This window comes from Poecile atricapillus, chromosome 3, assembly GCF_030490865.1.
Source record: "Poecile atricapillus isolate bPoeAtr1 chromosome 3, bPoeAtr1.hap1, whole genome shotgun sequence".
In the NCBI taxonomy this organism is placed as follows: domain Eukaryota; kingdom Metazoa; phylum Chordata; class Aves; order Passeriformes; family Paridae; genus Poecile; species Poecile atricapillus.
In genome coordinates this window covers 37,197,875-37,221,769 of record NC_081251.1, presented here as the reverse complement: position 1 = coordinate 37,221,769, position 23,895 = coordinate 37,197,875, and the positions used below count along the sequence as shown (strand labels likewise).

The 23,895-nt window shown below is 42.2% G+C and overlaps 1 protein-coding gene across 4 annotated transcripts in view; it reads left to right on the top strand.

Annotated features, from left to right (window-relative positions):
• Positions 1–23,895, top strand: part of BACH2 (BTB domain and CNC homolog 2) — a 182,842-nt gene that overhangs the window by 119,730 nt on the left and 39,217 nt on the right. For 2 of the 4 annotated variants that reach the window (XM_058836054.1, XM_058836056.1), the window contains one exon: positions 18,175–18,429. In XM_058836054.1, coding sequence (XP_058692037.1) covers positions 18,187–18,429 — 243 coding nt within the window. In that variant the 5' untranslated portion in view covers positions 18,175–18,186. Of the gene's footprint in view, positions 1–18,174; positions 18,435–23,895 lie in introns of those variants that run through there. The other 2 variants (XM_058836058.1, XM_058836057.1) reach the window with 2 other exon arrangements.

Below are 23,895 nucleotides of genomic sequence, written 5' to 3'. Positions count from 1 at the left end.
TGGGCTGCTTAATAAATACATGAGTGCAGCCATTATCAGCCAAGCTCTGTTTCTTTCGCCTGTGCTAATGTGCTGGTATTTTATGTCACATCAAGTGAGGAGGGAAAATGGTGATATGAAGCCATTCCTCCCATTCCTTAAATAGAATTGATGACCACAGCTTAACAGCATTCCAAGAAAAAGACATTTGATTGAAAGTGGCCAGAGCTTCCCCTGAGATGCTGAATAAGGATGTTCATTCTGGTAATAACTTGCCTTTGCCATTTTCAGAGCAGGCGTTCCTATTGCAAATCCTGCATTAGCTTGCTGCAGTTAAATGCGCACACACATATCTAAAGGTACCTCTTTGATTTTCCTCCTCTGCCTCCCCCACCTCCCACACAGGCCCAAGGGAGCCCCATCGGCTCATCGGCAGCTCCATCTCGAGGTGATTCCTCCAACAGCACTGCTTGTTGCCCTTTGGTGCCCCTTCAGCCATGCTGGGGGTGTGCTCGGCTGTGCAGGAGCATCGGGGAGCTTGCTGCACACCGTGAGCTGGAATTCCCTCTGGGCCACTGCAATGAATATTGCAAAAAACTGTGCTGAGCCAGGGAGGGCATCGTGCTTTTATGTGCCATGGCTTGCCAGTTTGAATCACATCTGTTGTGTTGCAGAGGGGAATATTGCTTTGTTTGCAGTGGGTTACTGGAGTACTAGCAATTCTCATTTGTAAGGGGTCCTGGGCTTAAGTCTCATCTCATCTGTCACCAAGAGAAGGAATCTACTCTGACAACTTCTGCAAATGCTGCTTTCACTTTTGTTTATTTGTTCCCCAGCCATGTCCTTTGTTTCTGAAATGGTGTTTACATACTGCAGGTTTTTTTGGTGCAAAACAATTAGCTTTAATTTCTTGCTCAACTACCTGATTTGTATCCCCTTTCTTCACCACCATCCTGTTGTTAATTCACACAATTATGTGATGTGATATCCCTCCCTGGTTAGCAAAATGTTAGAATAGCTGTTGGCAGCTTCTGGAAGAGTAATTAGCAAATAGGAATTGCTCAAAGATGTGCACACTAGCCTAAGTAGGCATTTTCCAGCTGTTTGCAAGTTCAAAAACTCGTAGGCACTTTTTGGGCTATAACACAACAAGATTAATTACTTACTACTACAAAAGAACATTTACAAAAATGTGTAGTGTGCAATCCAGAATACTCCATTTTGTTCCTTAAATTGGAAGATGGCATTTTTGTCAGAAAGAGCGGGATTTTTACAGTGCTTGGTAGTCCTTTTCCTGAGGAGCCAGCCTTTTCATTAAAAGGGGATGACACACTCAAAATCAGAATAGGGAGAGCCACCTAAGAGAGTGCTGGGGGCTCAGTAGATGAGTCCTGGTGCTGTGGAGCGTAGATGTTCCTGCCCGGGCACCACGTGGTGCCAGTGCCTTTGTGCTGAGTGCCTGAGCCAGGAGCCCCAGTTCCCGAGCCATCCTGGTCTAGCCCAGGACATCCTCATTTCCTTTCCTTCCAACGTGTGGGAATTGCCATCCATGAGGCTTTCCTTAGAAAGCCATTTACACTGCTGTGCCTCGTTTTGCATGAAGAAGCCCTCGTAAATCAAATACAGACACAGCTGTGCTAAAGGTCTCCTTTTTATCCACGGGCAGCTACTGTCAGCCTGCTTTTATTTCTCCTCATTCCTATTCTGTTGTTCCTTCAGGATCAGCCTGAGGGCAGCTGGATTTTTGTTTGTTCCCTTCAGTAATAAGGTAGTTGATCCCTGATGGTGCAATGGAGAGAGGGGGCAGGCAGAGGGGAAGTGAATGGCTGGTGTATTTGGACTGCTTGACAGTTTTATTTTAAGCTCAAGGTCTTCTTGCCACATCCGTAGCCTCTTCTGTTCTCTGCCTTTTGCTTGACATCTCTTGTGCCTAATTCTCTAATCATCTGGATTATCATCTCTTGGCACCGTGTCCTCACCCACTCTCTAGCCTCTCACCAGTGATTACCTCTCCCCTCTCATCTCTTCTCCACTCTGACACTTCTCCCTGTTTGCTTCTCTGAGTGCCTGTGACTTTTCTCTCTCCTCACCTCCCAGCATCATCCCACCTCCCAGAGGGAGAACAGACAATTTCCGCAAATCTTCTTTCTCGGCGTTGCCTTCATTCCCACTGCTCTTTCAAGCTCTTTGGCAGTCGTTCCCCTCTCTGTTCTGGGCAGCGAAACATCTCTCTCTGCCGCCTGCGCCCTCTTTTCTGCTCCCTCCCAACAGCCTTACATACTCGTTGTAGTATGTGATGCTTTATCTTCAGCTTCTTCAATTTATTTTTGCTCACTGAAAACACTGGACAATAGCCACTCTTTCTCACGGTTCATTTCCCTGTTCTCACTCCAGCCCCTCTGCCTCCCTGGAAGCAATGGAACCAACATTGGGCTCCTGCCCCCTTACTACAGACCTCTCTCCCTGGAAACTCTCCAGCTGTCCCTTCGCTGCCTTTCCTTCTGAGCAGCTCTTGATCCATGAGCCCCATGCCTCTTCAGTCTCTTTCTCCAAGGTAACCCTGGTCCTTTCCCTTCTTTTTTCTTGAACCCTTCCACACATCCATAATAACATGATTCTTAGTGTCCTTGTGAATGTTGCTCCAGACTCTTCCCCATCCTTTCAGCTTTTCACCATTGCCTCTGGATTTTCCCATTTGAGAGGTTTTTTTCACATCTTTCTTCTCCTTTATTATTACTAAAAGCATTTGCACAAACATCTTTTCAGGATTTTAATTTCACCTCTTTCTTGTGCTGCTTCTGGAAAAATTCTTGCCACGTGTAGCCCAGAAGAATGCATGTAAACATATGTACTTCAGGTGAGAAATGTGTGGAATAATGGCTACAAATGATACTGAGACACCTAATTTGTAGAGTAAAAGGAGCATTTCTTCCTTCATATAAGGATGGGTTGCTCTGCTGATAGGACTCTTAATTAAGAGACGTCATTTTTAAATGTTTGAAAACCTTGTGCCAGATGACATGAAACACACATCAGTGATAATACATATATTTTTAAGAGGTAGTGATTAAACGTTGTGCATATGTGTGCACATGTATATAGATACATGTATATATATATATGTGTGCATATGTATATGTACATATATATGTGTGGTTATATACGTATAGACACACATGTATAACTGAGGGCACATGCACATATGTGTCTGGTTTTAGGACACTATATGTGAGAAGAGTATGCTGTGATGGAATAGCATCATGCCATTCATAATCCAGTTGTGGCTGTCCTGTATTTCATCAAGCAGCAGATATTTATTCAAAGCATTTTAACATTCCCTTGGGCATATAACCAAACAGTGCCTTATTCGCACTTTAAATTCTTGAGGTAATGGCATGAATCTGTGAATAGGCTTACCTGATCTTGACCTCTGATAAATATAAATTAACTGAGCCTTTTTCTACAAGACTCAAATTGTCCTAATGGCAAAATCCTCATTCAGCCTGATAGCTCAAAATTGTCTCTTCCTTTCCTGAACCTATGTCTCTATGTGGTCAAGTTTGTCTAAAAAGAGTGTATTTGGTCCTGTATAACAATGTTTGCATTCTTATGACATGAAACAAAGTTCATTGATTTAGTTAGACAGACTTGTGGAGTGGTTTTTTTTCATTTTAAATTTTTTTTTTTTTGCAGTCTGCAATATAGGTTAGGTACATTTAGGATAGGCAGAAGTTGAGGGGGAAGAAGTAAGAAAAAAGCATGCTTGTTTTTACATTGCGGACTGTTCTCTTTTACATGAGACAAACTCCCTGGCAAGCACTAGAGTTTGCCATCTAGGCTGGTCCCCTTTTTAGCACAGAAATTGCTGTAGGGGTTTGCAAGCACAGAGAACTATTGATTGTTTCCTAGCATGCTGTTTGTATTATATATCTCAGTTAATAATTTGTAATGCTTTTAGATTAGTTTCATTTGAAGTACTAATCAATGAGATTTATAGATCTCCCGCTTTATACATAAGCATGCCAGTCTCCAGTGGAGCATGAGAGTTTTCTTTTATCCCAGATTGTTTATACTATATAATTATTAATCTGTAGTTTAATCGCCTTGTCCTCATGCTTTTATGGCTTGATCCCGCTTGTTGCAAGGGATCTCAAATCTAATTAAAGGGCATGGATTAATGGCACTCAACACCTTCACAAGTAAGTGCTGGAATGTGCCAGCTACACGGAGCTTCATCCTGTTGCATGAAGATTTTCTGATGCCTCTTATTCTACGTGTGCAGCAGAAACAGGGCTGGCTGCCTTGTGTCTTGTAATTTCACTCCATGAAATTTCACTCTATGAAGCCTTATTTGGAACCACAGTAGGTTTTCCAGACTCCAGGTGCACAGAGTCAGAGTTTTCTTGCTGTGATGTTCTCTCAGACTGTCATTGGAAAACCACCACTGAGATGAGGTGGGAAACCACCACAGCTGAGGGGGAAAGAAAAAGGAAAATAAAGTTTGAAATTATGTGTTGATTTTCCAGCATTCAGCTTTATTTTTTTTGAGCTCTTCTAAAGCTCTGGTGCCCTCATGCTGTGAAGCAAAAACATGAGATCTCAGCTGGAGAGTGGGCTGGGGACACGCTGCAGCCATTGCTGGAAATCTGTCTGGCCAACCAGAAAGTTTTCTAAGGAAAGCCCAGGGCAGCTAGTGGCTTCTGCTCAATTCTTCTTCAAAAGTCAGGTTTCTGACATAACAGGGAGACCCATGTTCTGCTCGCTCCATCTGTGTTTGGTGTGGTGTTGCAGACTGCTCAGGTGGGATTTTTCAGACCAGTGATGGTCAGCTGGTTCTGCTTGGGAAGCAGGAATCTCCTGGCTCCTACCCTCATCCTCACCCTCCTGAGCTCAGGGGTCAGGTTACACAATGGCACCTTCAGTTTGTTTAAAGCAAGGAAATTATGCACAAAAGCTGTTAAAAGAATATAAGGTTGTCAAGTCAAGTGAGAAATGTTATAACATCGCCTGCTCAGCCTTCAATTGAATCCTGCGTGCATGCAAATTTGACAGTCTTTAATTGCATGTCTCCAGAATCTGTGGAGAATATAGCTTCTCAGTTCACATCAGAAAAATCATACAGACTTTTTTCTTCTCAGGAAAAAAAAAGCATTCTCTCTTAAAGATTGTCCAGACTGTAGCTATGGGTGTACATTCCATCAACTAGGCAAAGCTTCTGTAGGTCACAGCTGCCCAAAACACAGCCCTGGGCAGAGCTGGCACAGTCCTGAAGGTAGCGTGGCAGTGGTGATTGCCACTGTGCAGTCAGGGTCCTCACTAATTCCTTGTGTGTTGTCCTCAGGTATGGTACAGCCAAGGTGTCCTAGAGTGTCTGTCCCCTCATGAATGGAAAGAGAGGAAGTAGCAGCAGGTGGCACCCATCATGCTGCTGAGGGTGGACAAGACTTGGGATTTTGTGGGTCTCCGAACTAAGGTCTGCAGAGACTGTGGGGAGTGTCTGGTTTTGGTGGCCTCTTTCTCTACCAACAGTACATTCCCCTTGAAGACAGATGAGCAGACAGGGGCTGTAAATAACCATAGGGGGAGAGAGTGACATCAGTGGATACCCAACCGCACAAACCAGCCTTACGTAAGTCTGGTGTAACTCTAAACCAGTATATGTAAGTCTAAACCATTAGGATTGCACAAGAATCACATTGTTTGACATTTTATTAGCCAGGTTTCTCACATTATGGGAGAGGCATTGGAGAGAGTGGTACATAAGCAGGAATCCAAAAGATTGTCAGTTGGAGTGGTTTTCTTGAAAATGGACTGGAAAATACGTGTTTGTGACTCGTTGCCTGAGAAAATGAAGCAAGAAAGGAAGCAATTTTTCAAACAGTACTATTTGTGGACAGTCTTAAATAACATGAATCACGGGGTCTCAAATCCCGTACAGTGACCTTGTGCAATCAGAGTACATCATCTACTAGGAGATTATGAATTTATGCATGCGCTGTACTCAGAATTGGAAAAGATGTTTTCCAAAGTTAGAATCTGTTGTGTTGGCATAACATTGCATTTAAAGTAAAAAGCGTTGAACGCACTGGGAATTGTTGAAGAGTATTCTGCCAGCTCTCAAAATTAGGATTTTACACTGCCATCAATAACAAAAAAGTTACTCTAATGAGAAGCCATTCTGGTTAAATGAAGAAATACAAGTCGTGATAAAACATTTATTAGTTTAATATCCAAAAAGGGAAAATCAAAAAGGCAGAAGTGTTCCCCACGTTTTTTTTTGTATTTGAAACAGTGGAAGAGGATATGTCCATCCTGTACAGTAATATGGAAAGAAGAGAAAGTTTGCTGCTTATAACAAAGGAGGATCTGGGAGGCAAGAGTGGTTGAAATTAAACATTCTCATATCCTACTAACTTTTACATCCAGGAATTTTAAAGGAAGTAGCTGAAAAGCTCTGTTAAGTGGCTGGTAATTTATAATAAATCTTGGGAAATGGGAAATTCCAGAAAATTGGAGGGCTGCCAACTGTATTTCCGATATTTCAGAAAGATAAAAGGGATGTCCCGGGGAGCTGGTGGCTGGTTTAGCTTGACGTCAGTCCAGGGCAAACTAGTGGAACAGCTATTTCAGAGTCTGTCAAGAGAGAACTTGGAGGCTAAAGGTATAATTCCAGTAACAGTTGAAGAGAGAGCTTGTCAAAAAAAACTCAATGGATTTCTTTGCTCTGTCAGGATTGCAAGTCTGTGTGATAAAGGCAGCAGTTGATTTGCCTTTAAGAGGTCAGAGTATGGGGTCCTTTCTGCCTTTCAGGTTTCTGAACCATATAAGGAATGCCCAGAGATTAAAACTTCCATGACAGAGTTTCAAACAGAAATAATCAAGCCACTCTGTTTCCCTGGGATAAAGCGTGGCTTAGTTTTGGGTTTGGGGTGTTAATCTCCTATTTGATTTGATTTGATGGCTTTTGTAGCTTTAAGTGTGTTTGAGTACATTGTAGTTCTGTGGGGGTAAAGAAAAAAAACAAGCTTCAAAAAGCTTCATAAAAAGCTCAGCAAATAATGCAAGTATTCTCAAACAAAGATAACATCCAAGTTCTTCTTATAGCAGTCTTTGTAGCTTTAATCCCTCGTTCTTTACCAATGGCAAAGACCATTTCATAAGCTACTCTGGATCTTACAGGGGAAGGAAAGCCTGTGTTTGCCTTCTGGCTTTGCAGTCCTATAAGAAACTACAGCTGCAGATGCTATGTTGGCTTTACATACCCTCATAACGAGTACCCAAATACATCAAATCTTTTCTTTTTCTCTGGGCTCCTTCAGACTGCAATTGCACTGAGACCAAGTGTCCATTTTTGTCTCACATCCTCTCCTTACCTTGGCTGTGGTCTGGTAGGTATTGGCAGTAGAACTGATTGCTTTCCATGCACCTTTCTCCATGGGATGATTTATTGTCTGCTACAGGAAAGGCAGTCAAGTTCCAGAATTAGAATTAGAGCCAGTCCATGGATAAAGGGACTTTAAATAGGCATCTAGGTATATGTCAGACTCTGAGAATAATGGGAAGGCTTGCAACTCCTGCTTAAACCTTCTGATAACAAAACGGCAATTCTCGGGTCTTTGCAAGATCAAAACCACAGTCAGAACCCTTTGGTGTAATCCAGGTATCCCTTGGCACTTGCTCTGAGTTTCTAAATAGTCATTTCAGTCATCTTCTGATCATTTGATCATTATAAAAACATGTGAAAATTGGGGTTTTTTGCACGTATTGATAGTACTTCCAAGATTCATATGTGTAAATCTGTGGATCCTAATGCAGTAGTCACTGGAAAATATTTATTTATTTGTTTAGTTACTTAATTTTAGATTAGTCAAAAATCTACGATCTAGCTGTAAAGAAACATTTTTTTTTCCTTCAGTTTTCAAGGGAGAACATTATAGTTGGTATCCCTTTGGTTGTGGAAAACACTGCACTGGCAGGCAGTGGCCCACTCTTCAAAGAGAAGGCAACACCTGTATTCTTTCCCAAGAGCAGAAGGTGCAAAGTCACACCCTGCACAAGTCTGTCCCAAATTTAACCCAGTGACCTACTGCATGCGTCCCTGCTCTTCACACATTAATCACAACAGACGCGCTCCAAAGGACATGCCAGTTTGTGTCCCAGGAAAGGATAAAGGATGTTTTGACTACCTGCTAACTTGCAACAAAGATTAAAAACTTGCATTTTAGGTGGTAAAACAAAGAGAGCAGATTTTTCCCATAACAGCTATGCAGTATGACAAGAGAAAATGGGATTGGGTTGCTTTCACAGCTTCTGCAATATGCATATGTTGCGGCTGAAGATGAATAGATCACACGGACATAGGTCGAGGTGTGGTGAAAGAAAGAGAAAGTTTATTTTTCTTCCCAGGATTTATAGGCTTCTGACCACAGCCAGGGATTGGATGGTCAGGATAACACTTTCTCACTGCACTGGCCATGAGAGATGCCCATCACAAGACGTGTAACAGAAAGAATGTACACATATTTATGTTTATAGTTACTGTCCTGGAAAAGTCCTTAGAAAACTATGTCAGCAAGCTCAGAAGCTGAGTTTTCAGGGCGACATGCATAGTCAAAGATGTTCACAGTGGTTTTGGCCATAGCCTCTCAAGCAAATAAAACTGCTTCTACCAGTTCTGCAGATAGGCTGGAAAAGCAGTAATTAATACAGCTTAGTAAAGAAAAAAAAATATTTTGAGAGAACTTTCCGTTTGCTTTTTTGTTTGTTTTTTTTTTTGGTAGTTGTTTTTTTTCTTTGTTTCTTTTTTCTTTTTTTTTTAAGTGAAAACAATGCTCATTTATAGCAACTAAAATTTCAAGTACAGAGCTTCGGCAATGAATTCCACTAGAGCTTTAAACTTGAGAATAGAACATAAAGGAAATTAAAAACTTTTATTCAAGTAACTTGCTAGCATAATTCTTTGACATTCAAAGGCTGCTAAAAGGAGCTGCACAGTGCTGTTATTCATAATTTGTAGCTTCCAAACTTTGGTGGCAATAGGGTAATATCAGGTGGGCCTTTGTTCTCATGGTCATATTAACAAAAGAGATGTCAAATACAGTCACCTTCTTTACTATCCTGAGGTATTGTCATCCTGGCAGATGACCTGGACACTTGACAAACCATTTTTGCTTCTGCAATTCCATAATTTCAGATGGCATTTCTGCAGTGTGAGTTATATGTACACATATGCCCACACAGGTACACATAAATAATTTAAAGGTTTAGGAAAAAGGGGGAAGCCATAAAACTGTATCACTCCTCAAGCAAAACCCCCAAATACTCATTTAAAACAATGGGTCTTTGCCAGAATTTCCAGCCCCTGTTTGTGTGGAGAACTTAAACTTTTTCAGAGAGCTTACCAAGCTGGAAGGCAAAATAAAAAAACAATCACAATTTCATTTTTCCCTCTCAGATTCTTTAATCTGGCAATCCAGCTCACCCAAGAACAGTCCAAAAGGTTTTGTCTTTTACCCAAGGACCTGAAACCATCAACTACTTCAGAAGAACATAGTATGTTGTTTGTTGTGCTTGGTGGTTTCCTGGCAGTGTTTCAGTGTTGGGCATTCCCCATTCTGCTTTGAATAAGCTATTTTGAGTAGCAGAGTTAGTTCCAGTCCCCTTCACCGTAGCCAACTGCTGTAAAGAGCAATGTGAAAGCTGTGAGAGGAGATTTTATCAGGAAAGGGTTCTGTGCTTCTTACTTTCCATGTTCATATATGTCAGTTAAGTAGCTTCTGAGAAACAAGGATAGAGGAGAGTTTTTGTGTTGTTCCTCCTGTTTTTCTACCTGGTCTATGTGGAAGGTGTCCCTGCCCACAGCAGGGGTTTGGAACTAGATGTGTTTTAAAGTCCCTTCCAACACAAACCATTCTATGAATCTGTCTTCCCCCACACATCTACCATGCCTCTTTCCTGAGGGCATCATCAGTTTATTTACAGAACACTGAAAATGCATATTAAACTAAGCCTGACTCACTCAGTGTAGGAAAATTAGTAGCATAATTATATAATTTCTACTGAGTCATAAAAATATTCATGCGTATACTTTGTCTAGTAGGCCTGTATAGAATGTATAGGTCAATGCATGTACTGTGTGTAAACATTATTTGCATGTTAACTAAAGTCCTTAAAGAATGTGAGCTCTCATTACCTTGTTCATCTGGGTTACTCTCTCAAGAAACAATAACAACACAGTCCTCTGAAGTGAAGAAATAGGTTTTATCTTGATAAGGAACATAAATCTGTTTGGCCTCTTCAAAGCAACCTCCACTGGGAATCCCTGCTTCCTTATGGTACCAGTCTCTGAACAACCTGAAGCACAATTTCTTTAGAGTAGACACCTGGGGTTTAAATAAACATTCATCACGGAGACTACAGGCGTCCTGACAGAACTTAAGAAAAGAAAGAGATTCAGTGTAGACATGAAGCTGTAGTACATTTTTGCTTGTATTGTGTGCATTCTGCCAATAGCAAAACCATTATGAGTAACCAAAACACTACAGATTAGTCATACTTAATGACAGCAATTCTGTTTAAGGGTCTGCAGGATCAGAGTCCTTAGTTTTGTTTTTTTTGTGCACAATATCTATCCAGTTGTGCTGTAGGGTCTAGGACCAGTATAAGAAAAGCAGTGAGTGACTTTGCAGTGGGATTTACTTCCAACATCAAAGCCTCTACACTGTGATGACAAATAATCTGTTCAAAAACAGCCATTCCACAGTCTGCAGGATATATCCCTGTTCCTGTCAGTTTAACTAAGGAAAGAATTTCCAGTATTCTCATCTGCATTTGGAATCCATGTGAAGCTTGCCATACAGAAATGGGGCTCATGGCCCAGCCCTGCAGCCAGCCCAGGCACTGATGCTTCTGCTCACTGCCTGTGGTGTAACTCATGGGGGACCAGTTTGTGACCCTTGAACCACTACAGCTGTTCAGCAATTCCAAGGGTGCTCCCTGGACTGTGGACACTCCATGTGTTGGAGCCATGCGGCCTCCTCAGCAACAGGAATTCTTGCTTTTAGGAGATGTTAGCAAATGTCTGCAGGGCCCTGCTGTGTGCCCAGCCAGACCTGCCTGTCTAGAAGGCCTATGGTTAAATTCTCCCTGGGTTTCCCTCAGCTGTCCCCTTCCCACTCAGAGCCCAGTGAAAGTCCTTCAAGGCGCTCTGGTCTGGAGCACCAGCCGTCATTCTCAGGAGCAGCACATCCGCAGCTGCTGGCCAGGAATGCTCTTCAGTGTCTTTTCCAGTTGTCTGTGTACCTTCTGCTTTACAGCAGAAGCTACTTGATCAATGTGAAAAGTTCATTTCTTAAGACAATCTTGCTAATGGCCCCGGCACCCGCAGTATGTTTGGCAGGAGGAAAGTCCATGTAGCCTGGCGGCCCGCAAGTCTATTTTCAATTATCTGGGGTGCTCAGAGAAGAAGACATTAATATTGCTGAGGATGACATAGCAAATTACTACTGCTCCCTAACCTTTTTAAATTGCTAACACTGTTGTAATCTGTAATTACAGAAATCAGTGTGAGAATTGTGGCACAGTATAATTATCTTTCCTGATACTTTATTGCTGTATGAATTATTAATCAAAATCAGTCTTGTATAGTATTTGCGGCAACTAAGAAGAATAATCTATAATTAAATTTCGTTGTTTCTATTTTTGTGCTGGTGTTTTATGATGTTGTAATTGATAATTAATTGGTTAAAAATTCACACAATTCTTGGGAGTTTCATGTGACTGTGACTGCTCAGTATTCAGCATTTATTAATTGAATAATGGGCTCACTGAAGAGACCTTTGTATATAGTCTGCTGTCATTACAATGAGCTCTCAAAAATGGTGAATTAATCATTAGGCCTTTCAATAGTTTCTTTTTAAAGGAAAGCAGTGACAATATAATCATATCCTTTGTTGTTATAGCTATAATTGAGAGATCGCAATAACCAGTTACAAGCATGGTCATTTTAGGAGCTCTGAAGTGTCAGTTATTGATAACTTTCTTTAAAAACAAAGTGTTGATTACACAAAACTAGTCTTTTCATAGAAATATATTAGGAGATGGGGAAGGAAGCCTGGAAAATTATTTTCCTCCCACTTGCCACTTAAAAACAGTGCATGTTTATCTCTAAAAACTGTCAAGTCTGATGTGCTTCTGCTGCCAATTGTCAGAAGTACAAGTTGCTCTCAACTTTTTTTCATTATTTCATCATCATTCTCCCCATTTTTTTTCTGAGTACCTTTTGCTAAATTGTTAGGAGGGGAAAAAATAACAGAAAACCTCAGAACAAAAGAGCATTTTTTCACATTCTCTGCTTGAATCTCATTGAACAGAAATACTGTGAGATGTTTATGTGCAAATCTGTAATGCAGACTCCAGCTACTGCTGGCCAAAGAGCCTTCAATGTGTTCAAACTGACCACTTCAAATTGTTCCTAAGATTCTGTTAATGCAGCTGATTGAGAGAATGTGAACTGGAACTAAAAATACTCCCAGTTCAGTATTGATCGTTTCTTAACACAATAAAGAGAAATTTGGGAGTCACCTTCCGTAGCAGGACATAAAATGTCATCTCCAGCTGACACTTCCAAGCAAAACCTGTGGTTCATTTTACACCAAGTCAAGTACTGCAATTCCTAAATGAGGACTCACTCTGTTACCTGTTGGCTTCTGTATTAAAATGTAGCGTTTCAGGCATAATGAGAGACTGATAAACCTTTTTAGGCCTTTGCAGGGAAGTTGTTGGGAGTCCTCCACGCACTGTTGTAGATGTGATGTCCTGTTCACATTGCCTAGTATACAAGGAGCAGGATGAGATGATGCCTTTAGGTCCCTCTTTTCCCCCATCCTTGCTGGTGGCTTGCCATGGACAGACTACAAAGATGCTTCTGCTGCAGTTTAGATACCTTTTATGAGTTGAATTTAGCATCGTATGGCTTCTCATGTCCTAAACCGACTGCTCTGCTAGAGCCATTGGGAGAGGGATTTCCAGGTGTTAGTGGCACCCACCACATGTAATCTTTGGACAAATGTTTTCTGCTGCTTGTCTTCAACAACTTGGTCCTGCACAACTTCAGTTCCTGTTCAAGAAAGGGGAGCACCAGGCGGCATGTCCATTTCTGTCTCCTGCAGCTTGGGACACAGGGGGTGAGGAGGTCCAGGAAGCAATAGATTTGGGGTTTCATCTATGTTGACATCCATCAAATAATTTGTTTCTTTGTTTTGCAGTGGTTAGTAGCTCAGGAAGGATGAGTAATACAAGCACACTTGTTGGACCGTGGAATCTTGTCTCTGAAATATACATGCTGCAGCATGTAAATATTCATCCCATGTAAACTTACTCTCTCACTTATGTGGCTCTGGATATTTTTATTAGGATATTTATTATCCTTTTACACATACAGTGAATTCTCTGCCCAGTAACACACAGCAGTGGTCAGTTGTACATATGGTTTATTGCAATGAAATCTCTCAAGGAAAAAATAAACAACCATCCTGCTATGAGGATGTGGTACTGTTTTGGTTCATTTCAATGGTCAGGTATCACAGCCTCTCCAGGCAGCCTGTTCCTCAGATTTTCCTTACATTGTCTAAACCTCTGTTTTTTCAAATTGTTCCCAGTGTCTGGCTGTGTCATTGACCTTGCAGGAGGAGTGTCAGGCTGCTGTGAGGACTCTCTATGTACAGCCAGGCAGTGTGCCATCCAAGAATTAAGTGTTCTCAACCTTGCTGTAGCTCCAGAGATCAGAGAAGTTCGGGCATGTTGAACAGCATGAACACAGCCAGGTGTAAGCCAGTTTCTGGAGAAATTTCACTACTAACCTGCTGAAAGTTGTCCCTGCATTCCTCCTCTGTTGAATACAGTTTATCCTAAGTGATTTCCAGTCTGATGCAACTTCTCAGCTCATGACAATTGAGTTTCTCTAACAGCCATTTCTAAAGGTTTTGTCAAAGAATTTCTGAAAGTCAACACTAATTACAGGTACCAGTGTTCCTCACTGCTAATTTGACACACTTCAGGAATTCTGAAAGAGCCCATCAGAGACATGACTTCCCTCTGCAGAAGCCATGCTGCTTTGTCACGATGATAATTTGCCGGGTTAAGTGCTCTGTAGCTCTGCCATGATAGAGATTTACCTTTTCACATAATTAGCCCAGTTCTGATGCAGGACTTTCTGGTGTGTCTTGATAAGATTTTTTTTCTCCCCTCGTGTTTCCCTTTAAAAACAGACACTACATTGCCTGTGCTCCAGTCCTGTGAGGCAGGAGTTGTGTTTTTGTGATACGTAATGTATTTTTGGTAGCAGCTCAGTCAATGTGTTTATGAGTTCCTGGAGAGTTTTGGATGAGCGCCAGCCAGTACAGACAGCATGCTGCAAGCCAGAGTGATTTGGATGTTCCATGAGCAACATTTTTGGTCTTCCGAGGTTTTGTATGCTTCCTCCATGCTGCCCATGCGGAAGGGCTTGGTGGGATCTTCCACCCATCACCGTGGAAGGAACGTGTAAGCAACCTTTCAGTTCACTTCACTGCAGTTGCTGGCCTTTACCAGCAACTTTTTTGGCTCGGTTTCAATGGTGCTTTCCTTGCCCACAATAGTCAGTGCCAGTTTCTGGAAACTTTTGTTTCATAGAGGCTTTTTCTGGCAGCATGGTGACCTATATGCAAACAAATGCACAGCATGTTCTTTTGAGCCAGAGAAAGGCTTGCTGAGACATTCCCTTTTTGGTTTGAAGAAATACCAAGTGTGTAGCAATGATTTCCATGAATAAGGTTCTGCAAACTCAGCATAATACTGAATTCAGCAAAAAATGATGCAGTTTGAATTAGCACTGTGTAAACGGCTTGCAGCCCAGCTTGCCTCAGAGTTCAGAGATAATACCAGATCCCTGGGTCTTTTTATTCCAAGGAGAGAGGAAAAAAAAGAGTTGAATTCTGCTAATTTTCGTGCTACTACATGCCAAAGTCCTACAGTGACCTTTTTGCTTTGCCCTCTAAACCCTTTCCCTGTGAAAATGAACAATATACTTCCCAGTGAAGGGTTTCACCATCTTGCACCTTTCCTGCAGGATAAAGCCCTCTTGGAGAGGAAACACCTCATGTCTGGAGGTCATGTGGTCGATGGCAGATCGTGGAAAAGGAAAGACTGTAAATCACTTGTGTTGAAACATTAAAAGCTGATAAATAGGTGGTCCTGTGCCATAGCCCAGCCCCGGTTTCCCTGTGCGCAATGCAGGGCTCGGGGTGCTTCCTAGAGCGGTCAGGGGCATGCTCAGGGGGAAGTCTGTGGAAGGCTGAGATTGCAGCTGCCGGACAGGGCATCCACGTGAATTCTCAGTGGCTGTGGGAAGGCAAATGGCGTGGATCCACCTTCAGGAAGCCCCTGGAGTCTACAACAGTAGGCTGGGTGGAGGTCCTTCCCAGGAGCACAGGTAGGGATCCACTGGAGAGGATGGTGCAGTTCACAGCCCCAGCACCTCAGGACTATCCTGGTGAGGTTTCCTAGCAGAGAAGGCAGGCTTGCTCACCAGCGGGGAAATACACCATGGTATTTTCAGCACTTCACAGCACATGCAGCAATTTTTAAAAAAAAACACACTTGATGAGAGCTGTAGTTAAAAAGTGAGAAATTACTAATTAGTAACCAAGTAATTCAGGGTTTGATTCACACAGATTGCACTATTACTGTAAGAGAGGATTGCAATTTCGGGCTAGCCGGGGTTTGGTGGGTTTTTTCTAAGGCACTGAAAATATAATGGATGTTCTGTTCATTATCTGCCAGGTTTCGGGTTTCTTGTCTTTTTTTTCGTCATCTGAGATATTACAGGCATAAGACATGCCTGGAAAATAAAGGGAAAAAAAAGCTTACTGCTTTCCCCTTTGCATTGTCATTTGCAACTCTCAGGTTTTCCCACTAGATTGTTCTTGTAAACTCTTTCATTTCATAGCATGCAAGAGTGACCACTTAGAACATCATTATAGTGCTATCATTAGCATCAGAGTTTAGTTATACAGAAACCTGTGAGATGAGCTAATGTTATTTTCTCTTTTACCTTGGTGGAGTGCTAATAACATGATTGCTGTCAATTCTTCTCATTAGTCTCAATTTATACAGAGAATTTCTTTATTTTTTTTCTGGTTAAGAAATCCAGCTGGTATAACTCACCCCCCGAAGTGTCTCTCTCCCCTGCCTGTATGCAGATCAATTAGCAGCTATGTATCTTCTCTCTAGATAAGTTGTTGAAGGGCTAATTTGTGTTGCTTGGTTGTGTTTTTTTCTCTGTTCATATACACATTTCAGCTGAGTGCTCAGAAGTGTAGCATGAGTCAGCATAAAGATTGAAAATACCAGTAAAAGAGAATCTGTAAGCACTCCATTAGGACTTCCAGTAATATTACAGTTTTGTGCTGTTGGCAAAAATACCTATTTTGTACAGTCATCATAGCCACTGGCTTAAAAATACTCTCAATAAAGGTGGGAAGATGAAGTTACCATTGAGAAGTTTAGTCAATATAAGTAAGAAGTGTGTCCTCTTAAGTCCATTCTTGTCTAGATGATTAGTGTCTTTCAAAGGGCACTGTAGGAAAATGGTAAGCTCGTTTGAACTCACAGCAAGAGAAATAGTTTGAAGTCGTGTCTAGTGAAGTGCCTGTATATTGCACTAGCAAAGGAGAATGCTGCAATGATCCACGTTAAAAGGTAGCAGAGGAGGAATTTTGCTTTTACTTGATACAGTAGTCAGATATTTACAGTGCAGCAGTACTGTACAAAAATATCATCATCTTACCCTTAACCCTTGATACCTCCGAATTTTACCTCTCAGAAGGTAGTTGTTCTCAATAAGGAAAAATAATTCCTTAAAAGTACTGCAGGTTTGTGCATTTGCACAACTTTCCCTTCAACAGCAGGTAGAGTAACACATACAAATAATCCTTGTCCCCATGTAAGCCTGAAAACAAGCAGGTTTGGTTTGGGATACATAGTCTGTTCAGTCACAGCACAGGCTTTTACACCTTCCTACTTGGAGAAGTTGAAATGGGAAAATAATGCAAAGAGGACTCAGTCTAATGCTGGGCAAAATGTTTTGGGTAAATTAATTACTCCAATGTGTTCAAGTGCAAAGGGGGTTCATGCAGTGTGGGGTATTGGGGGGAGCTGTTTCCCTCCACCATCACCACTGCAAATCCAGTGGCCATTTTCAGAGGCTTTGCCAGTCCTACATGTGTCAGAAACTGCATAACATCAGCAGAGAATTTCCCTGACTCAGATAGTAGAAATGGCTGTGTAAGGGGTGTCTGACATAATTCCAACCTCTGCTCTGCTGTCAGAAGGAGGAGACCTGCAGGCAGGATGAACATCCATTCTGGTCAACGGATTTTTTGTACCCAAAAAGATTTTTTGGGTCTGTGGGTTTGGGATTCAGGAAGATCTACTCTTCTATAAATGTCATTAAGCCACTAATGAAGGCATATTGCTTTAGCCATACATGGGAACAGATTTCTTCTGGGGCTGCTAAATACCTTTCTCTCCCTCTTAAGGCTTAAAATTCTGATTGAGAAATTAAGTTGCTGTAGTTAGTGGCCTGCCTTTGTCAGGTACATTTCCACCTTGCCTTTTACTTGAGCTGAGGTCCTCAGTGTGACTGTGTAGTGCTCTCAGTCTGCTGGAGAATAGACTTAGGGGTTTGAGGGGTTTTTCCCTTTGATCTGAAAATATCAGAAGCAAGTCCAAAGCCCTTTTTTTCACCATTAGAAAACCCAACAGTCACTCTAGCTTTTTTTTTTTTTTTCTAAAATCTTCTAAAATTTCCAGTGTCCCCATGTTATTGCCATTACTAAATTGGAAATTGGAGATGCATAGTAGGTGGTTGAAGAAAAGCACTTTGCAGTCTGTCTGAACTCTATTTTGGTTTTGAGGGGGGAAGTTGGTGGGGCAAGTAGGTAATCCAAGCATGACAGGGTGAAATCTAGTGGCATCAAACCAGTATCAATCATGGTATCTTTCCCTAGGAACTTGGATTTAAGCATTAATGGGCTGCTTGGCTGTGATCTTGAGGTGTCCGGATATTGGGCTGAATCTCACCAGACCGCATTCACCCAGGGACCGTGCTGCTCCTCACCACCTTGTTTGTGCTTTCTTCTCCCTTGTGCCCTGCAGGGTGTGAACGGCATGTCTGTGGATGAGAAGACTGACTCCCCCATGTATGTGTATGAGTCAACGGTGCACTGTACCAATATTCTCCTCTGCTTAAATGACCAGCGGAAGCAGGACATTCTCTGTGACGTGACGCTGATCGTGGAGGGGAAGGAGTTCCGCGCCCACCGGGCTGTGCTGGCTGCCTGCAGCGAGTACTTCTTGCAGGCCTTGGTTGGGCAGACGGAAAATGACCTGGTGGTCAGCCTGCCGGAGGAGGTACAGTATGTCACCGTGCCCCCACCATAACAACGTGCTCCTTCCTCCCACGTGCTGAGGAAAACCTCTGTGGTCTGCTGGGGTGGCCAAAAGGAGGGTGGCACAGGTGTCAGTGGCTGCCCCAGCACGGCTCAGAATGTGCTTTTTGTGTTTGGGTGGGTTGCACCTCACTGAAGGATGGACATGTTCACACCATGCCAGCGTTATGATGGAGGCAAAGTTATAAGACGCTTCAGCTTGCCTTTGTCACTGCTGCTGAAGGAATTGTACCCAAACATTTCATTACCATAGCCTCATTCAGGACAGTATTAGGACCCTGATATTCCTCTGCTCTTCTAGACAGGAAATTTGGAAGGAGTGATATGACAGGTACATGGCAGGTTATTGTTGAAAAATCATTTGAGCTGTCATGTTGTTAGGAGTTTCATTGCTGTCCACCCCTCTCTGGTAGCTCATATCTTTATTCCACTTCTTTCCCCTCTCCTGCACTGACTGGCTTCCTCACAGCTCCCCTCATAAAGAGTTTGGGATCTAACTGTATTTTCCACCGAGAAACCATGAACAGAGTCTGTCAAAAAGTGGAGGTTTTGTCATGCAGCGTGGTTCCCACAGCAGGAGGCCCAGGGACGTAGAAAACACATACCTCACTGGAAAGTTTACTTTATTTTATCACAGAATCTCACTGGCTGGCTTCCACCCCCACTGTAATTTCCTTACAGCCGTGACAGCACAGCTACTGTAGGGCGTGCTGGTGGATTTGCTGCCCACAGAGGGGAGGTGCGTGCCAGATGGCCAGGGCTGCCATCACCTGCTGCCTCAGCACTGCCTGCCCAGTGTCCCTGGATGGGAAGGGTGGCATCAGAAGGGTGGCAATTGTACCCAGGGCACAGCGAAGAAGTCACTCAGGGAGAATACACTCTGGAATACAGAAGGCTTTTTTCACCATCATTTGCTTAGTGCCCTGGAAGAGGCTTGGTGTGTTTTTAAATGATGACAGGTCCCAAAGTGTCACACAATATTTTTCCCCCTCTGGTTTAGTTTCTCCAGAGACTTCAGCAGTGTTGTAATATTGTCACAGCACAAGCTGGAGAGAATTAGAAGTAGGTCACTGGCTGTGACTTCATGAGTCCTGACACTGATTATTACTCATGAAGACACTTGAACCCAGACATTTTGCATAGGAGTTCAGAGATATCGCAGAGGATGCGCTAGGATGCACACTTTGATTCTGCAGTGTCCACTAATAATTTCCAGCGGAAGAATCAAGTCTCAGTCAGTGTCACATGGCTTTCTCATCACAAAACAAGGGAAAGAGCAGAGAGGTGACAAAACATGTCTAAGGTTGCACAGGTGTGAAATGGCAGGAGACTATCAGAGCTTTTCTACGAAGCCTTAGTGAAACCTCTGTATAATTCAGGTCCTGTTAAGTTAAGAAAAGCAATTGAAATTCAAATAAGCATGTAGAAGAGTGACAGAGATGTTCAGAAGAATGAGCCAGGCCTAAAGGAGAAGAAAGGACCATGGCAAGTTCATACTGCTGCAGTGACAACTGAGATGTGCTGCAGCTCTAGTTTGGCAGAGGAGCTGAAACAGCTGAGGAGGAATTTCTGTTTAATGCTAAAAGACTCTGTTGGCTCAAGCATTGGTTGGTTTCAACTGGCTTTCAGTAAAAGTAGTTTGGAAATTAGAAGATTTCTAAATCTAGCAACAGTGAGGTGCTGAGCTGCAGGCCAGTGGAAGGGTCATGATGTGTCTGCACTTGGTCACCTGGTCCTATGTTAATATGACACTAAAGATTTAAAATATAAAGGTTTGTCTTTCTATGTGTTTTTTAATGAGATGCTGTCTAAAAAAAAATCCTCCAGTTCAATAATAAATTATTTCTATTTAAGTGAATCCTCTTTGAATAACTGAAGTCTTGAAGTTTTACATTTTAGAATGTATCTCAATGAAAGATCAAAAAATTTATGTGACATAGGGTTACACACTGGCTGCTCTTACAGCTTCAGTGAAGCTCATGGAGTTGCAGAAGTAGTGAATCTAGTTCTTAAGGTTTTTCCAAGAACTCTGAAATTGTCATGCCTTACCCAACACCAACACTGCTACTTTGCAACTTTGTCCTTCTATTAGTAGCAGAGTACCAGGGCTTTGACTTTCTCATCCTGGAAAAGAACTCTCTTGACCTATTAAAGGAGATAACAACAGTTACCAATGTTTACTTGTACAGATATTATCCCATATGCAAATTCATTGCTGCTAAACACATTGAATCTTAGTTTTCTCTGTGGCTACTTTACTGGAATGGCTGTGTGTGAGGTGTTCAGCTAAATAGTTTCCTCACAAAAGCTAGTCACTTGGATAAGGAGAGCTGCCTGATGCACCTCCCTAGTTCTCAGTTAGCCCTTGGTTGAGATGCACATCTCTGCTTCTGGCGTTGCTCAGCTTCACAGCGCTGGGCGCTTTGGTGGTGCCTGTGCAGAGATACGGGAAGTGCTTCCAACAGCGCCAGAGCTCCCTGCAAGAGGAACTGAAACAGTCCTGGTTTTTAAAAGCTGATAAAGCAGAGGAAACACCGCCTTGGTTATATTGCATTTAAAGAAGTTAGCAGGGTCATCTTTGGTTCACTAGCTAAAGACGCTTCCCAAGGCTACTGTTTTCAGTCTGTGGTCTGCAGAGCTCTGTCAGCAATGAAATATTTCTTAAGGTATCTGTGAAAACTGACTTACTCTGTCATGCAGGGGGTTATTCCTCCAGTGGAAAAATTTCAAACAAAAGTTGAAAGTGAATATCCTGAGCAACTACTTTTTTCGTGCTTTGAGACCATTTATTTTGGTATATAATATTATAGAAAAATAGATACTGAAAATAATTTTTAAATACAGTCTTCTATAAAGAAGCTCAAAACTTTTCTGAAGGTGACAATTGCTCATAAATTCACAGAGCTATTTTTAAGTCAACCACACAAACATTGTATGTTAAATTCGAGCATAGTTTGAAAACTGCTGAAGTACATTGTGGAGAAAGGGCATTGTTGTTACTATTATTTCTCAAAGGTTTGATGTCAGAGCTGGATAAAGCTTTATATATAAAGCTTTTACATTCATGTTATGTTGGTGTGAGGAAGCTTGACATCAAAGAAAAGAACTTATTTTTGATTATTCAAAGCAGTAAATCTGCCTCTGAAGTCTAAACTGCAGACTTTTTTTTTTTTACTTTGTAGCATGTTGGGGTCATTTTGTTAATATGGCAGCCAGACATTGTTAACTGTTGTCTAGCTAAACAGGGAACAGATGTTGTTCACATTATTTCTTGTTTATATCCAGTTACAAGCGAGAGCAGTCTTTACAATACACCAGTCATTTCAGTAGGGAGACTTCGTGCACACACAAAATTTGGACTAGTCGGCTTTAGAGGGTTTTAAACCACTGCAAAACCTTGTGTTAGACATTTCAGGTTAGTTCAAGCATGTCTTAATGTGCCTCAGTTCAAACCTTTTCTTGATCAACTTAAACAAAGTCAGTATGGAGCCGATTCTGCACTGATTGGAGAGTTTCCATAAACCCTTTTGTGCTGGCCTTGGTAATTTGATTTTGTACCACACCTTTTGTTAGGGCAGCATATTTCAGTTTGTAGACAAGCTGCGCAGAACAGCTGCATAATAGCAAGGGCTCAGATGTGGCCGTGGTGTGTGAGCTATCAGCCCTCAGAGCAAGTTAGGGAAATGGAGTGTTCCAGCTAACCTACAGCTAATAAGAGCGCCCCATTAGCTCTTAACTTATGTGCTTTTTTCTTCATGTGCAGTTTTGCCAAACAACTAGAACCTTGCCTGCTTTTAACCTGGGGTTTTTTTCAGCAATTAATGCTGTTTTCCTCTAGCAGGTGCTCTTAAATGCAACCCAGAGTTAGTACTTTCAGAGAATTGAGTTTGAAGCTGTAAAGTTGGTTATTCACTCCATACCCCTAACTGTTGTTTTGTTTTATTTAATCACAAAAACTGGTCTTCCTTCCTCTAACAAGGCACTTAATTAAGTTTTTAATTTATGATAAGAAGTTAAATGGCACTTATGACGCTTTTTTAATGGTTTCCACTTCCCATCCAGATTACAAAAAAAGGTGTGATGGAGAGAGACACGGCTGTCAGCCAGGGGTATTGTAGGTCATGCCAATATTAGCTGGCAGCAGGCCGTTATCCAATTAACATTGCTTCATCGCTGCAAGTAATAGCTCTTGAGTAGATGATTGAGTCATTCATGCTGTAGTGGTACTCAGCTTTACTTGAGAAGGAGCCAGTCCTTCATCAAATGGGCTTTTTATTTGCTATTATTACCTGCCTAACTCTGCTAATGGAAGTGCACAGCGAGTCTGCATGGGCAGGCTGAAAGCTGGGCACTGCACTGGGCAGTGGAGCATCATCTGTGCAAACACCTTTTTCACTCAGTCTTTTGAAAGCTGAGGGTGCAGTTAAATGGTGAGAAGACAGAAATAGAAACAGCAACAAGTAAAACTCGTCAGTGGCATTAGATTCCTACAGGTTAGAAATAGAGGTTCTCAACCCTACTTGCATTTTTTTTTTGTTTAGGGGCTTACATTTGAAAAACACTTTCTCCACCCATGAGTGCACCAAATCCTTCCTCTCAGATGAAGCCAAACAAAGGTCTTCTGACACAGCAGACCAGGCTTTCTTTAGCACTGGTCTGATACCAGCCTTTGTGTTCTTTTAGAAACATGCTTCTCCAGTAAGTTGGTTAGTTTTACCTGTAGCCCTCAAATTTCTTGAATCTGTTGCAGAGTGGTGACCGTTTTAGTGCAATGGACTGTCTGCTGGGAATGTTTGCTTCCAGAAGGATTAAACTGAGCTATCTGTGGTGTCCAAGTTGTCCAAGGGGCAAAAGGAAGCAGCATCTCTTTTAGGATGAGGTTGTGGGATTTATCCACACAGCTCTTTCCTTTGCTGTTAAGAGAATGATGTTCAAAGTAGATCTAAGCACACACCGAAGGCTGAATTCCTCCACTTTCTCTCTCCATCACTGCTGCAAAACCTGCCTTTTCACTGCAGGGTCTAGTACTGTGAAATCTGCTTCTTCGGCTGGCGTGGGTTAACTCCCTCACACGGTTGGTTAAGCTTTGCAGGGAGAAAGGCAGGACAGGACCTCGGATGTGGGATTCAAGGCTGGCAAAAGCTGAGCATGTTGGAAAGCGAAGGCATGCAGCAGCACTCTGGGTGGGACTGAGCCAGGCATCTAACATTAGCATGGCTCGTAGCTGACAGGGAGGAGAAATACTGGCAGCTGCTAACCATCCATGCCAACCTGCCAGCCTGAGGGAAAAATGCTGGGAATTAGCCAACAAGAGATGATTGTGATGAGGAGAAAATCAAAGGCAGGATGCAGGAGGTCAACTATTATATACCCTGCTGGCTAAAGGCACTTACTATTCCTTTTTATCTCTCTAGAAATAAACAGTGTT